At 37.5% G+C, this 18,022-nt stretch overlaps 1 protein-coding gene across 1 annotated transcript in view; it reads left to right on the forward strand.

The window, feature by feature from the left end:
- Positions 1-18,022, forward strand: part of LOC101113819 (phospholipid-transporting ATPase ABCA3-like) — a 219,732-nt gene that overhangs the window by 152,348 nt on the left and 49,362 nt on the right. Inside the window, exon 18 of the mRNA XM_060406324.1 lies at positions 7,070-7,292. Coding sequence (XP_060262307.1) covers positions 7,070-7,292 — 223 coding nt within the window. The remainder of the gene's footprint in view (positions 1-7,069; positions 7,293-18,022) is intronic.

The following is an 18,022-nucleotide window of genomic DNA, read 5'->3' on the forward strand; positions in this document are numbered from 1 at the left end:
ATATGGTAGTTCTATTTGCAATTTTTAAGGAATCTCCACACTGTTCTCCATAGTGGCTGTACTAGTTTGCATTCCCACCAACAGTGTAGGAGGGTTCCCTTTTCTCCACACCCTCTCCAGCATTTATTGCTTGCAGATTTTTGGATCGCAGCCATTCTGACTGGTGTGAAGTGGTACCTCATTGTGGTTTTGATTTGCATTTCTCTAATAATGAGTGATGTTGAGCATCTTTTCATGTGTTTGTTAGCCATCCGTATGTCTTCTTTGGAGAAATGTCTATTTAGTTCTTTGGCCCATTTTTTGATTGGGTCGTTTATTTTTCTGGAGTTGAGCTGCAGAAGTTGCTTGTATATTTTTGAGATTAGTTGTTTGTCAGTTGCTTCATTTGCTATTATTTTCTCCCATTCAGAAGGCTGTCTTTTCACCTTGCTTATATTTTCCTTTGTTGTGCAGAAGCTTTTAATTTTAATTAGATCCCATTTGTTTATTTTTGCTTTTATTTCCAGCATTCTGGGAGGTGGATCATAGAGGATCCTGCTGTGATTTATGTCTGAGAGTGTTTTGCCTATGTTCTCCTCTAGGAGTTTTATAGTTTCTGATCTTACATTTAGATCTTTAATCCATTTTGAGTTTATTTTTGTGTGCAGTGTTAGAAAGTGATCTAGTTTCATTCTTTTACAAGTGGTTGACCAGTTTTCCCAGCACCACTTGTTAAAGAGATTGTCTTTACTCCATTGTATATTCTTGCCTCCTTTGTCAAAGATAAGGTGTCCATATGTGTGTGGATTTATCTCTGGGCTTTCTATTTTGTTCCATTGATCTATATGTCTGTCTTTGTGCCAGTACCATACTGTCTTGATGACTGTGGCTTTGTAGTAGAGCCTGAAGTCAGGCAAGTTGATTCCTCCAGTTCCATTCTTCTTTCTCAAGATTGCTTTGGCTATTCGAGGTTTTTTGTATTTCCATACAAATCTTGAAATTATTTGTTCTAGTTCTGTGAAAAATGTGGCTGGTAGCTTGATAGGGATTGCATTGAATTTGTAAATTGCTTTGGGTAGTATACTCATTTTCACTATATTGATTCTTCCAATCCATGAACATGGTATATTTCTCCATCTATTAGTGTCCTCTTTGATTTCTTTCATCAGTGTTTTATAGTTTTCTATATATAGGTCTTTAGTTTCTTTAGGTAGATATATTCCTAAGTATTTTATTCTTTTCGTTGCAATGGTGAATGGAATTGTTTCCTTAATTTCTTTTTCTACTTTCTCATTATTCGTGTATAGGAATGCAAGGGATTTCTGTGTGTTGATTTTATATCCTGCAACTTTACTATATTCATTGATTAGCTCTAGTAATTTTCTGGTGGAGTCTTTAGGGTTTTCCATGTAGAGGATCATGTCATCTGCAAACAGTGAGAGTTTTACTTCTTCTTTTCCAATTTGGATTCCTTTTATTTCTTTTTCTGCTCTGATTGCTGTGGCCAAAACTTCCAGAACTATGTTGAATAGTAGCGGTGAAAGTGGACACCCTTGTCTTGTTCCTGACTTTAGGGAAATGCTTTCAATTTTTCACCATTGAGGATAATGTTTGCTGTGGGTTTGTCATAGATAGCTTTTATTATGTTGAGGTATGTTCCTTCTATTCCTGCTTTCTGGAGAGTTTTTATCATAAATGGATGTTGAATTTTGTCAAAGGCCTTCTCTGCATCTATTGAGATAATCATATGGTTTTTATTTTCAATTTGTTAATGTGGTGAATTACATTGATTGATTTGCGGATATTGAAGAATCCTTGCATCCCTGGGATAAAGCCCACTTGGTCATGGTGTATGATCTTTTTAATGTGTTGTTGGATTCTGATTGCTAGAATTTTGTTGAGGATTTTTGCATCTATGTTCATCAGAGATATTGGCCTGTAGTTTTCTTTTTTTGTGACATCTTTGTCAGGTTTTGGTATTAGGGTGATGGTGGCCTCATAGAATGAGTCTGGAAGTTTACCTTCCTCTGCAATTTTCTGGAAGAGTTTGAGTAGGATAGGTGTTAGCTCTTCTTGAAATTTTTGGTAGAATTCAGCTGTGAAGCCATCTGGACCTGGGCTTTTGTTTGCTGGAAGATTTCTGATTACAGTATCAATTTCCGTGCTTGTGATGGGTCTGTTAAGATTTTCGATTTCTTCCTGGTTCAGTTTTGGAAAATTGTACTTTTCTAAGAATGTGTCCATTTCTTCCACGTTGTCCATTTGATTGGCATACAACTGCTGATAGTAGTCTCTTATGATCCTTTGTATTTCTGTGTTGTCTGTTGTGATCTCTCCATTTTCATTTCTAATTTTATTGATTTGATTTTTCTCTCTTTGCTTCTTGATGAGTCTGGCTAATGGTTTGTCAATTTTATTTATCCTTTCAAAGAACCAGCTTTTGGCTTTGTTGATTTTTGCTATGGTCTCTTTTGTTTCTTTTGCATTTATTTCTGCCCTAATTTTTAAGATTTCTTTCCTTCTACTCACTCTGGGGTTCTCCAACTCTTCCTTTTCTAGTTGCTTTAGTTGTAGAGTTAGGTTATTTATTTGACTTTTTTCTTGGTTCTTGAGGTATGCCTGTATTGCTATGAACTTTCCTCTTAGCACTGCTTTTATAGTGTCCCACAGGTTTTGGGTTGTTGTGTTTTCATTTTCATTAGTTTCTATGCATATTTTGATTTCTTTTTTGATTTCTTCTGTGATTTGTTGGTTATTCAGAAGTGTGTTGTTCAACCTCCATATGTTGGAATTTTTAATAGTTTTTCTCCTGTAATTGAGATCTAATCTTAATGCATTATGGTCAGAAAAGATGCTTGGAATGATTTCGATTTTTTGAATTTATCAAGTTTAGATTTATGGCCCAGGATGTGATCTATCCTGGAGAAGGTTCCATGAGCACTTGAAAAAAGGTGAAATTCGTTGTTTTGGGGTGAAATGTCCTATAGATATCAATTAGATCTAACTGATCTAATGTATCATTTAAAGTTTGCGTTTCTTTGTTAATTTTCTGTTTAGTTGATCTGTCCATAGGTGTGAGTGGGGTATTAAAGTCTCCCACTATTATTGTGTTATTGTTGATTTCCCTTTCATACTTGTTAGCATTTGTCTTACATATTGTGGTGCTCCTATATTGGGTGCATATATATTTATAATTGTTATATCTTCTTCTTGGATTGTTCCTTTGATCATTATGTAGTGGCCTTCTTTGTCTCTTTTCACAGCCTTTGTTTTAAAGTCTATTTTATCGGATATGAGTATTGCCACTCCTGCTTTCTTTTGGTCTCTATTCGCGTGGTATATCTTTTTCCAGCCCTTCACTTTCAGTCTGTATGTGTCCCTTGTTTTGAGGTGGGTCTCTTGTAAGCAGCATATAGAGGGGTCTTGTTTTTGTATCCATTCGGCCAGTCTTTGTCTTTTGGTTGGGGCGTTCAACCCATTTACGTTTAAGGTAATTATTGATAAGTATGATCCCGTTGCCATTTACTTTATTGTTTTGGGTTCGGGTTTATACACCCTTTCGTGTTTCCTGTCTAGAGGATATCCTTTAGAATTTGTTGGAGAGCTGGTTTGGTGGTGCTGAATTCTCTCAGCTTTTGTTTGTCTGTAAAGCTTTTGATTTCTCCTTCGTATTTGAATGAGATCCTTGCTGGGTACAGTAATCTGGGCTGTAGGTTATTGTCTTTCATCACTTTAAGTATGTCTTGCCATTCCCTCCTGGCCTGAAGAGTTTCTATTGACAGATCAGCTGTTATCCTTATGGGAATCCCCTTGTGTGTTATTTGTTGTTTTTCCCTTGCTGCTTTTAATATTTGTTCTTTGTGTTTGATCTTTGTTAATTTGATTAATATGTGTCTTGGGGTGTTTCGCCTTGGGTTTATCCTATTTGGGACTCTCTGTGTTTCTTGGACTTGGGTGATTATTTCCTTCCCCATTTTAGGGAAGTTTTCAACTATTATCTCCTCAAGGATTTTCTCATGGTCTTTCTTTCTGTCTTCTTCTTCTGGGACTCCTATAATTCGAATGTTGGAGCGTTTCATATTGTCCTGGAGGTCTCTGAGATTGTCCTCGTTTCTTTTAATTTGTTTTTCTTGTTTCCTCTCTGATTCATTTATTTCTACCATTCTATCTTCTATTTCACTAATCCTATCTTCTGCCTCCGTTATTCTACTATTTGTTGCCTCCAGAGTGTTTCTGATCTCATTTATTGTGTTATTCATTATATTTTGACTCTTTTTTATTTCTTCTAGGTCCTTGTTAAACCTTTCTTGCATCTTCTCAATCCTTGTCTCTAGGCTATTTATCTGTGTTTCCATTTTGATTTCAAGATTTTGGATCATTTTCACTATCAATATTCGGAATTCCTTCTCCGGTAGATTCCCTACTTCTTCCTCTTTTGTTTGATTTGGTGGGCAACTCTCCTGTTCCTTTACCTGCTGAGTATTCCTCTGTCTCTTCATCTTGGTTATATTGCTGCGTTTGGGGTGGCCTTTTTATATTCTGATAATTTGTGGAGTTCTCTTTATTATGGAGCTTCCTCACTTTGGGTGGGGTTCTATCAGTGGCTTGTCAAGGTTTCCTGGTTAGGGAGGCTTGTGTTGGAGTTTTGGTGGGTGGAGCTGGGTTTCTTCTCTCTGGAGTGCAGTGGAGTGACCCGTAATGGGTTATGGGACATCAAAGGTTTTGGGATAATTTTGAGCTGCCTGTATATTGAGGCTCAGGGGAGTGTTCCTGTGTTGCTGGAGAATTTGCGTGGTATGTCTTGTTTTGGAACTTGTTGGCCCTTGGGTGGAGCTTGGTTTCAGTGTAGGTATGAAGGCTTTTGATGAGCTCCTATTGCTTAATGTTCCCTGAATTCAAGAGTTCTCTAATGTTTTCAGGCTTTGGGTTTAAGCTTCCTGCTTCTGGTTTTCAGTTTTATTTTCACAGTAGCCTCTAGACTTCTCCATCTATACAGCACCGATGATAAAACATCTAGGTTAAAGATGAACAGTTTCTCCACCTTGAGGGACACTCAGAGTGGTTCACTGAGTTACAAGGAGAAGAGAAGATGGCGGGGGTAGTTAGAGGTAACTGGAATGAGATGTGGTGAGATCAAGAGAGGAGAGAGCAAGCTAGCCAGTAGTCACTTCCTTATGTGCGCTCTATAGTCTGGACCGCTCAGAGGTATTTACAGAGTTATACGGGGAAGAGGAGAGGGAGGAAGTAGACAGAGGTGACCAGGAGGATAAGAGAGAGGAATGAGTAGGAGAGAGACAAATCCTGCCAGTAACCAGTTCCTTAGGTGTTCTCTACCGTCTGGAACACACAGAGATTCACAGAGTTGGATAGAGAAGAGATGGGGGAGAAAAGAGATAGAGGCCACCTGGTGGAGAAAAAGGAGAGGCCAGAGGAGGAGAGAGTGGACAAGCCAGTAATCTCGCTCTCAGGTAAACTTGGGTAGTGAAGTTTGGGTTTTTAAATGTACAAAATTGACAACAAAGATTAAAAATCTGGAGTAGAGGTTGGATTTTCAAAGATACAATATTAAAGAAAAGCAGAAGGAAAAAGGAAGAAAGAAAAAAAAAAGAATTATTAAAAAACAAACAAAAAAAACAAAACAAAACACCAACAACCATCCAAAGAGTATATATGGTGTTTGCCTTTAAAAAAAAAAAAAAAAGTCTTTTTTTAAAAAAAAATAGTAATACTAGGTTATAGAAATAAAAATTAGAGGAGAAATAGAAGATTTAACAATTAAAAAAAAGCTCGGAAAAAAAAGAAAAAAAAAGCAAAAGGCAAAAAAAAAAAAAGAATGATTTTAAAAATATTAAAAAATTAAAAATATATCTGGCTCTTCTCTGATGTTATGGGCCGTGTGGGCTCACTTCCAAGGTGGTTCCCTCTGTTTAACTTCTTCTGTTTGCTGGTTTTTAGGCTCACTAGTTCAGTCGCGCTGTGGGGAGGGGGGATGCTGCAAACAAATAGCACTGTCGTGTGTACACAGTATCTCTGCCCCGCTTGACCTGTCCTTCCTCGGGGCGCACAAACAGCTCCGGCTCTACGATGCTCAGCCGGGAACCGTCTGGGGCCGGCCCTAGGCTGCGTGCACTTCCCCGGTCCAAGCCGCTCAGGTTCGACACTCAGGCAGCCCTCAGAGGCACAGATTCGGCTGGAACTGCGAAAAGCATTGAAGTTATCATACATGCCACAACATGTGCAAGCAATTGAATTCATTCTGTTTCTCTTGAAAGTCTGCTCTGGTAGAAACAAAGTAGTCATGTCCATAATACCCAAATATTTTCACTAATGTTATATTCGCTTTTTGTTGCTTTTTCCATTACCATTGAAAACTTGCTACCAATCACATAGTAGATCTTATCAACATAACACTGCTGTTCACTTCTCAAGTATCCTGTTATGTAATCACTTATAGTGCACAATAGATAACCCTAGAATATTTGGCAAAACCACAATTAATAACTTACAAGACGCAGACCTCTGGAAACATATTTTCCTTAATAATTCTGTAGGTTCTCTCTTTCCTTACTTAGATCCCCTATAACTTTGGGCTTCCTTGTTTGCTTCTCAACTGAGTGGCTGAGATAGGAAGAGGAGGGTTAGAAATACAGTAGAGTCAAGAGGCAGAATCTAAAAACAGAGAATTGCGAAAAGTAGGTCCCTTAACATCACAGCTTACAGCTGCCAGAATGAAAACCTTAACAAAAGTTTTCTTACTAGGAATATAATTTCTGGAAATATTGAGAGTGAGTTTTTGGGGGGGTCGGGTGAAGAGGCAGAAAGAATATACTTTGATCTTGTTCAAGAACAAAATGAAACTGTTCCAAATAGATAAAAACAAGTAGAAAGTAAAGTAAAGGGGTTCTTCTCACTGATAAGGAAAACGGGAAAGTACCTCACAGCCATGATCACAGATCAAATTATTTGATTCATATCAAATATTCTAACAAAGAAAGATTTATCCTTCTCTGAGTTTATTGAGTTGTGTTCTCATGTATTATATTGCATAGTTTTCTTCAGTTTGACTTTATTTCTGTATTCTGTATCTCAGGTGGTGTTCGTGTTCTCTGACTTGAAAATATTGGTCACGGGTTACCGCCTTCTGGATACATTGCTCATCTTCATCGTGTTTGGCTGGTCTGTTATTCCCTTCATGTACCTGATAAGTTTCCTGTTTTCTAGTCATACCAGTGCCTACACCAAGCTCGTCATATTTAACTACTGTGCAGGGATTGTTGGTGCGATAGCAGATTTATTTATAACCTCAATTCAGGGTAAGGACTTAAAACAATTTCCCCTTTTCCACAGGAACAGTTCAAGAGAAATTGGCTTGAAGAATCGAACATTGCAAAATTGTTTGCTTCGGGGTTTCTGGGGAAGTTTTATGCTACTGTTAATAACCATATTAAGTGTCACTAGAATTATAAGAATCATGTTGTGATTTGCAAAACAAATAATGACACTGATATTTTCGCTAACCCAATCCTCTTCCTTCAGGATTATTTTGCATGGCATTTGCAGAATATTTATCTATTTATTTTCCTCTTGATTTTGAGATTAAGGAGAAATTGACTGGATTGGCAAAGATATCAAACAGGAATTTCTTAGGAGATAGACTGTTGGCATGCCTTTATTAAATCACTCTACAAACATTGTTGTGATCTGTTTTAAGTAATCCAGCTATCCTTGGATTTGCAGAGACGGAGAAGAATAAGCTTCCAATCCATTGTTGACCTTAAATCATGCCCTCCCATGAAATAATTAATCCCCGGAGCTAGCTGAAGATCTATTATAATATTCATTGCACACTTATTCAAGGGGGAATATTAAGCCATATGAGAAATTATTGATTTCTGAATAGCAGACTAAGAAACATATAGGAAGATACTTAATCACATTGCTATTAATTAGTCTGTATTTGTTTTGTATTGCTACTGAAGTAAGTTACCACAAAATTAGTGAATTGTGCAGATTTATTATCTTACAGCTTTTAAACAAATAAGTCTCGTTGGGTAAAATCAAACTATCTGCAAGGCTGTGCCCACTTTTGGAAGGTTTAGGGGAGAATTTGTTTCCTTGCTTATTTGAGTTGTTGGTAGAAATTCAGTTCCTTTATGTTATAATCCTGAAAAATGGATTTTTTCTAAAATGGATATTTTTCCTTTCTTAAGGAAAGAAGAGCTCACCAGTGAAAGGTCTCATCTCACACTTGGAGTTTTCTTTGTGGGAAGTTTTGTTGTTAATTATAAATTTATTTTCTTCTTGAGACAGGGGTATTAAGATTTCTTATACCTCCTTTCGGAACTTTTGAGAGGTCATCTTTTTCAAAGAACTTTTACATTTCATCTAAGTATCTAAAACTATTGACATAAAGTTATTCATAACATTTCCTTATGATTCTTTAAGGTCTATTCTAAGTACTGATAACTGCTCATTCATTCCTAGTATTCTGTATTCATTCACACTCTCCCACCCTTACTGTCCAGTCAATATTTGCCACTTTTTTTGTCTTTTCAAAGTGTTGCCTTTTGGTTTTATTAATGTTGTGTATTTTTATATCCTGCTTTATTAATTTCTGTTCTTATATATTTTTTTCTTTTTTTCTGTTACCTTGGATGAAATTGGCTAGGCTTATTCTACCTTTGCAAGATCAACTATTACATGATTTTAAACCTCTCTCCTTTGGAATATATGAGCACTTAAAGCTATAAAGTTTCTTCTAAATACTAATTTAGTTGTATCCCACACATTTAGACATGTATTTTCAGTATCATTGAGTCAGGAATGTTTTATAATTTTTCTTGTAATTTCTACTTTAACCAAATGTTTGATGACTTTCTAGGATTTTTTGTGATCATTTTTTAAAAATTTATTTTGTACTAAAATTGATCTCAGTTCCTAGTTCAGTCGTTTAAATGTAATTATACTCTGGGACAAATTCTCTGCTTAATCACTACTGGTATGAAGTACAGAAAATGTTCATGTCCCATTCAAGGCAGTTCTAAAAGCCCTTACAATATTATATTTTTATTAGAATACCCTCATGAAATATCTAAGAGCTCTTACTCAGTATGCCTACATATGACATGTGACACAAAATGATTATAAAATAGATACTAACCTGACTTCCTATAGTAATAAGGTGTACTCTAAAAAATATTTCTAGGATAGTTGGTTTAGCAAGATTTCTATTCAGTTTCATTGTAAGAATAGCACTATAACTTTATAGGGCCATTTGTTTTCTCAGGGACAGTGACCTGCTTATTAATATTCTCTGAGGAGAGTTATACACAATTTAAAGAATGCCAAAATGCAAAATAATATTCAGTCATTATAAATTCAGTATTCTGATACTCAAAGTCTTATTATACATTTGCTTAAAGTGAGAGGAGATTAAGAGGTAGTCTTTGAGCAAAATAAGAAGAAATTATGGTGAACCAAACAAATTAAAATCATAATAAATGAAATGAAAAAAAATTCACTGGAAGGTTTCGAAACAGATTTAATCAGGCCAATTCTGTGAACTTAGAGACCGGACAATTAAGTCTAAGGAAAAGACAGAAAAAAATAGTGAAGAAAAGTGAATAAAGTCTAAGGGATCCCTGAGATACCATCAGGGAGACCATACATATATATTGTCCCAGAGGAGAAAAAAGAGAAAAGGAGGCAAAAACAATATTTCAAGAAATAATAGTTTAAAACATCCCAAATTTGATAAAAGATATGAATCTACAAATACAAGAAATTCAGCAGACTCCATCTAGAATGAATTTAGAGATCCTCATAAAGACACATTGTAATCAGTCTAGAAAGACAAAAAGGAAGACCTTGAAAACATCATGAAAGAATTAACTCACCAAGTTCAAAAAGTTCTTGATAAAACTGTGGATTTCCCATTAAAAACCATGGAAAACAGAAAACTGTGGAATTTAAAAAAAAAAAAAACAGAAACTGTATCTATCAAGAATTCTATATCCAGCAAATCTGTCCTTTAAAAATGTAGAGAAAATAAAAGCCTCCCAGATTTTAAAAAAAGGCAGGTAGGTATACTACCACTCAACTTGTATTACAAGAAATGTTAAAAGGAGTCATTCTGGATGAAATAAAATTATGCTATAACATAACTTGAAGTTGTATGAAGAAATAAAGATCTTCAGTAAAGGTAACTAGGTAAAGAAATATGAAATCAAGATTATTCTATTTTTCTTTTGTAACTTTACACCTTGAAAAATGAGTAAAATAAGAGAAAACTAAAGCCAAAGGCAGCAGAAGGAAGAAAATAATAAAGATTGGAGATAAAAGAAACAGTGAAACTAAAAGGAAATTCTTTGAAAAGAGCAACAAAATTTAAGAACTTCAGCTAGATTGTTTAAGGAAAAAGAGAGAAGGAAATAACTGCAATCAGAAATGAATGTGAGGAATTTACGTTTGATTTTCCAGAATAAAAAGTTGTACAAGACTGAAAGATTGCACATCATAAATTAGATAACTGAGATGAAATGGAAAAACTCATAAGAGCACAAAAATAATCTAAACTGACTGAAGAAGAATTAGAAAATCTCAATAGACCTCTAACAAATAAAGAGATTAAAAGAAGAATGAAAAATCTCACAACAAAGAGAAGCCCAGGATCAGATGGTTTAACTGGTAAGTTCCATCAAACTTTATAAGTAACATGAATTTCCCTAAAACTCTTTAAAAATAGAATATGAGAGAACAATTCCTAACTCATTTTATGAGGAAATCATTTTCCTATAGCAAAGGCAGATAAAGGTATCACAAGAAAAGATAATTAGAAACAAATACCTTTTGTGAATATATGTGCAAAAGTCTCTGGCAAAGCAGTAGCAAACAAAACCAATAGCAATTTAAATGATTACACCATGACCAAGTGGAATTACACCTGAAATGCAAGGAAATTTCAACAAAACAAAATCAAATCATTCATTGTCAAAATAATGGGAAAAAAAATCCCACATGATTATCCCAACTGATTCATAAAAGACATTTGATGAAATTCAGTGTGCTTTTATGGAAATACACCCAGATAATTAGAATTTTCTCAGAATGACAAAGGGTATTTATGTAAAAACTACAAGTATACTCAATGATGAAAGACTGAAAGTTTTCCTTCTAAAATCATAAATAAGACAAGAATGCTCCCTTTCACCATGGCTATTCAACATTGAGTTGTAATTGTAGCCAGAGAAATTGGATGAGAAATAAAAAAATTAAAATATTTAAGTTGGAGAGAATTAAAACTGTCTCTTTTCACAGATGGAATGATTTATATAGGGAAAAGCCCAAAGAATCATCAGGATGGTTACTATAGCTAATGAAAAAACTAGCAAACTTTCAGATTACAGGATTAACACATAAAAATCAACTTTGTTTCTGTACACCAGTGATAAAAAAAATTGAAAATGAATTAAAGAAAGCACTTTCATTTGTAATAGCATCTGAAATAATTAAATACCTAGGAAAAATTTCAACCAAGGATATGAAAACTTGTGCTGAGAACTGTAAAATTTTGCTGGGAAAAGTTAAACAAAACCTACATAAATGGGAAAATATCTATCTTCATAGATTAGAAGACTTAACAATGTTAAGATAATACTATGTAAAACAGTCTACAGATTCAACACAAAGTCTACACAATTCCAGCATCCTTTTTCACAGAAATGAAAACAATCCTAAAATTCATGTGGAATTAGAATGGGCTCAGGGCTTTCCTGGTGGTTTACATGGTAAAGAATCTGCCAGCAATGTTGGAGACCTGGGTTTAGTCCCTGAGTCTGGAAGATCCCCTGGAGAAGGCAACTCACTTCAATATTCTTGCCTGGAGAATCCCATGGACAGAGGAGCCTAACAGGCTACAGTCCATAGGGTCGCAAAGAGTCAGACACGACTGAAACGACTTAGCACACAAAATGAACAGAACAATGTAGAAAAAAACAAAACCAATACAGTATTGTAAAGTAAAGTAAAGTAAAGTAAAAGTAAAAGAATAAAGTTGGAATTCTATGTTTCTTGATCTTGAAACTTTCTACAAAGTTACAGAAGATTTTGGGTCAAGATGGCAAAATAGGAGGATCTGGGGTTTGCCTCTCTCCACTAATACATCAAGAATACACCTACAAGTGAAATAATTTGCACAGAGCACCTACTGAACATTATTAGAGAACCTCAGACACCTAATAACTGGGGAAATCCCCTAATAAACTGGTAGGATGAAAAAGAGGAAAACAAGGTAAAGAGGAAATAGAATGGGACATGCACCCCTTGGGGTTGCTGAAGGAGATGAGGTTACTGCCCATAAGAAAGCCCCCTCATTAGTGGCAAGATCAGATGAAATAGAAGGGGAGATTCAGGGGTTACCAGAGGAAAGTGCAGTGGCAAGCCCATGTCAGACAGGTCAGAGTGAGACTCACTCAAATTGTATGTGCCGCAGCATTTCACACCCCTGCCTGAGACAGGTATCCACCAGTGCTGGTGGGGAATAGATGCTGAAGCATGGCATTTGGAGAGCAGATCTAGGAAGAGGACTGCTGCTGGCTGCATGGAGACGGTCTGAAGGGATTGGAGTGAGGACCCATGCAGCTGGGAATGCTTTTGGAGGAAGCTCAGACTGCCTTGGAAGCAAGACACCATTGTTGAGTGGCACATACAGAAAGGGCAGCCATTGTGGCCTCTCTCCCCATACACCAGTCCCTGCCTCTGCAGGCACTGAGAAGGGCTCCTGCCAGAGTGAGCACATGCCCCAGGAGTTGCTACCATGTCACTCTCATGCTTGAGCAAGCCCCCATGCTCCAGTCCACCACCACCTCCTGCAAGACCCTGCCACTGTAGGCAGTAGAGGGGGTTCTGACCTAAGCAAGAAAACAAGTAAGCCTCAGTTAGTCACAGCCTTCATCACCTCCTCTCACCTGGGTGGGGTGCAGATGTCGGAGGGTGACCCACATGCAGAGGTGTGACCAAAACCAAAGCAGAGCTCTTGGGGCTGTGTGATTAAGGAAGCAGAGTTAAAATCTCTCCATACAGCTGTGAAAGTCACAGATTAAACACCAATGATTTTTTTTTAAATATAACACCTGTTGACATCTGAATGGAAAATGAGTGCTCTCACATCAGATATGGGTCTAGCTTTAGTAGCTGTGGTCTTTGTGGACACCTGCATGTGGGAGTTGGTCTAGGTCAGAGTCTGAGCTGCCCCAAATAGCAGCAGTCCCCAAACTTTTTGGAAGCAGAGAACAGTATTGAGGAAGACAGTGTTTTGGGGGTAGGAGGATGGTGCAGGCAGTAATGCAAGTAATGGGGAGTTGAAGATGAAGCTTCACACACTCACCCACCTCTTACCTATTTCTATGCATCCTGCTTCCTAACAGGTCACAGACTGGTACTGGTCCATGATCTAGACCTACAAAGAGGTCTTGGAGGGCCTCTTACAAGGGTGGAGTCTGGCTGTGGCTCAAAATTGGGAAAGGAGTACATCAAGGCTGTATATTGTCACCCTGCTAATTCAACTTATATACAGTGTATATCATGTGAAATGCCTGACTGGATGAAGCACAAGCTGGAATAAAGATTGCTGGGAGAAATACCAGTAACCTCATATATGCAGATGACACCATCGTTATGGCAGAAAGCAAAGAGGAACTGAAGTGCCTCTTGATGAATGTGAAAGAGGAGACTGAAAAGGCTGGCTTAAAACTCAACATTCAGAGAACTAAGACTATGGCAACTGGTCCAATTACTTCATGGCAAATAGATGGAGAAACAATGGAAACAGTGACAGACTATTTTCTTCGGCTCCAAAATCACTGTGGACAGTGACTACAGCCATGAAATTAAAAGACACTTGCTCCTTGGAAGAAAAGCTATGACAAACCTAGACACTGTATTAAAAAGTAGAGACATTACGTTGCCAACAAAGGCCCATGTAGTCAAAGCTATTATTTTTCCAGTACTTATGTATGGATGTGAGAGTTGGACCATAACGAAGGCTGAGCATTGAAAAATTGATACTTTTGAATTGTGGTGCTGGAGAAAACTCTTGAGAGTTCCTTGAACAGCAAGGAGATCAAACCAGTCAATCCTAAAAGAAATCAACTCTGAATATTCCTTAGAAGGACTGATGCTGAAGCTGAAGCTCCAATACTTTGGCCACTGATGTGAAGACCTGATTCATTGGAAAAGACCCTGATGCTAGGGAAGATTAAAGGGAAAGGAGAAAGGGATGACAGAAGATGAGATGGTTGGATTGCATCACCAATTCAAAGGACCTGAGTTTGAGCAAACTCTGGGAGACAGTGAAGGACAAGGAAGCCTGGTGTGTTGCAGTCCATGGGTGGCAAAGAGTCAGACATGACTGAGGGTTTGAGCAACAACAACACTTTGGGGGTAAGGGCATTGATAGCAGAGGCCCCAAGGAATGATCGCTCTTGTTGTTATCGTTCTATTTATTTTTTACTTATTTCTATTTTTTCATATATTTTGTGTTTCTATTTTATTTCGCTTTCTGTTCTGTTTCTGTCTTTTGTTTCTTTGTGTTTTGGGGGGTTTTAAGGTTTGTTTTTTCTGGGTTTTTGTTGTTGTTTGTTTGGATTTTGTTTTTTGCTCTTGTTGGTTTTATTCTATTTTGGTCTCATGGTCTTTGTATGTTTGGTTGTTTTCTTGTTTCTTTGTGGTCTTTGTTTTTACTTGGTTTTATTTTTATTGCTTGTCTTGATTTATATTTGTTTTCTTTTGTTGGCTCAGCATGACTTGCAGGGTCTTGTTACCCATTGAGGGGTTTAACCTGAGGCCCTGTGGTGAAGAGCAAAGTCCTGGCTGCAGGACCCACCAGGTGATTCATGGCTCCAGAGAGTATTGATTGGCATGACCTCTCTCAGAGGTCCTCATCTTGGCATCAAGATCTGGTTGCACCCAACTGTCTGCAAACTCCAGCGCCAGAACACCTAAGGCCAAACAACCAGCATAACAGCAACACAGCCCACCTTCAGCACACAAGCAGGTTAAAGTAGTACTAAGCTCACAAACACCCCAAAACACATCCACTGACATGGCCCTGCCCACCAGAGAAACAAGACCCAGCTCTACCTACCAGAAGGCATGCACTAGTTCCTTCCAACAGGAAGCCTACACAAACCCCTCGATTGTACTCACCCACTAAGGGGCAGACAGTAGAAACTGGAGCAACTTGACCCTGCAGACTGCAGAAAAGAAGGAAAAACTCAGTAAACTAGACAAAATGAGATGGCAAAGAAATACATGGCAGACAAAGGAGCAATGTAAAAATCCACAAGACCAACTAAATGAAAAGGAGCTAGGAAATCTACCTGAAAAATAATTCAGAGTAATAATAGTAAATTTGATCCAAGATGTTGAAAATAGAATAGAGGCACAGATGGGGAAGATATAAGAAATGATTAACAAGGACCTGGAAAAGCTACAGAACTCCAATTTAAAAACAAACTGTGATGAACAATACAATAACTAAGATAAAAAATACTCTGAAAAGAATCAATTGAATAACTGGATCAGAAGAATGGATATGTGAGCTGGAAAAATAGAATGGTGGAAATTACTGCATGGAACTAAACAAAGAAGAAAGAATATAAAGAAAAGAGGACAGTCTTAGAGACCTCTGGAATAATACTAAAAGCACTAACATTCAAACTATGGGGGTCTCGAAAGAAGAAGAGTAAGAGAAAGGAGCAGATGGAATATTAAAAAATTATAGTCAAAAACTTGCCTGACATGGAAAAGAAAATTAACACCCACCCCAGGAAGCACAGAGAGTATCATATAGGATAAAACCAAGGAGAAAAACACGGAGATGCATATTAAACTAACAAAAATTAAATATATAAAAAAATTAAAATCAGCAAGGGGAAAGCAACAAATAACACACAAGGGAAGCCTCATAAGGTTATCAGCTGATAATTCAGCAGGAATTTTGCAGGCCAGAAGGGAATGGCAGGATATACCTAAAGTGATAAATGTGAAAAACTTAAGACCAAGAATATTCTACTTAGCAAGACTTCTAGTAGATTTGGATTTGATGGAGAAATCAAAAACTTCATAGACAAGCAAAAGCTAAGAGAATTCGGCATCATCAAACCAGTTTTACAACAAATGCTAAATGGACTTATCTAGGTAGAAAACATAAGTCAGCCAGTCAGTCAGTTCAGTCGCTTGGTCATATCTGACTCTTTGCAACCCCATGGGCTGCAGTGCACCAGGCCTCCCTGTTCATCACCAACTCCCAGAGTTTATTCAAACTCATGTCCATTGAGTTGGTGATGCCGTCCAACCATCTCATCCTCTGTTGTCCCCTTCTCCTCCTGCCTTCAATCTTTCCCAGCATCAGGGTCTTTTCAAATGAGTCAGTTCTTCACACCAGATGGCCAAAGTATACTATTGGAGTTTCAGCTTCAGCATCAGTCCTTCCAGTGAATATTCAGAACTGATTTCCTTTAGGATGGACTGGTCAGATCTCAGACCATGAACTCGTTATTGCCAAATTCAGACATAAATTGAAGAAAGTAGGGAAAACCACTAGACCATTCAGGTACAACCTAAATCAAATCCCTTACAATTATACAGCAGAAGTGACAAATAGGTTCAAGGGATTAGATCTGATAGAGTGCCTGAAGAACTATGGACGGAAGTTTGTGACATTGTATAGGAGGCAGGGATCAAGACCATCCCTAAGAAAAAGAAATGCAAAAAGGAAAATGGCTGTCTAAGGAGGCCTTACAAATAGCTGTAAAAAGAAGAGAAGTGAAAGGCAGAGGAGAAAAGGAACGATAAACCCATCTGAATCCAGAGTTTCAAAGAATAGCAAGAAGAGATAAGAAAGCCTTTCTCAGTGATCAGTGCAAAGAAGTAGAGGAAAACAACAGAACGGGAAAGACTAGAGATCTCTTTAAGAAAATTAGAGATACCAAGGGAACATTTCATGCAAAGATGGGCACAATAAAGGAAAACCTAAGAGAAGAACACAAATAGGAAGATAAGAGAAAAGACCTACAAAAACCCAAAACAATTGAGAAAATGGTAATAGGAACTTGCATATCAATAATTACCTTAAATGTGAATGAATAAACGTATCCCAACCAAATGACAGAGACTAGCTGAATGGATACAAAAGCAAAAGTTGTGTATATGCTGTCTAGAAGAGATCTACTTCAGTTTTAGGGACACATACAGACTGAAATTGAGGGGACAGGTAAAGATATTCCATGAAATTGTAAATTAAAAAAAAAAATCCTAGAGCAACATTACTCATATCAGACAAAAGAAACTTTAAGATAAAAACTGTTACCAGAGAAAAGGATTGACACTATATAATGAGCAAGGGAACACAAGAAGAAGATACAGGAATTGTAAATAAATATGCAGCTCACTGTTAAAGAATCTATCAGCCATGACAGGAGACATAGGTTCAATCCTTGGTAGGGAAGATCCCCTAAAGAAGAAAATGGCAACCTGTTTCAGTATTCTTGCCTGGAAAATCCCATGGACAGAGGAGCCTGGCAGGTTATAGTCCACAGGGTTGCAAAAGAGCTGGACATAACTTAGTAACTAAACAGCAACAACAAATATACACACATGCATCCGACATAGGAGCATCTCACTATATAAGGCAAATGCTGCTGCTGCTGCTGCTGCCGCTGCTGCTGCTGCTGCTGCTGCTGCTGCGTCGCTTCAGTCGTGTCTGACTCTGTGCGGCTTCATAGATGGCAGCCCACCAGGCTGCCCTGTCCCTGGGGTTCTCCAGCCAAGAACACTGGAGTGGGTTGCCATTTCCTTCCCCAATGCAAGAAAGTGAAAAGTGAAAGTGTAGTCACTCAGTCATGTCCAACTCTTTGCAACCCCATGGACTGCAGCCTACCAGGCTCCTCCATCCATGGGATTTTCCAGGCAAGAATAATGGAGTGGGTTGCCATTGCCTTCTCCTAAGACAAATGCTAATACCCCACTATTGTTGTGTTACTGT

The sequence above is a fragment of the Ovis aries genome, chromosome 24 (assembly GCF_016772045.2).
Source record: "Ovis aries strain OAR_USU_Benz2616 breed Rambouillet chromosome 24, ARS-UI_Ramb_v3.0, whole genome shotgun sequence".
Classification (NCBI taxonomy): domain Eukaryota; kingdom Metazoa; phylum Chordata; class Mammalia; order Artiodactyla; family Bovidae; genus Ovis; species Ovis aries.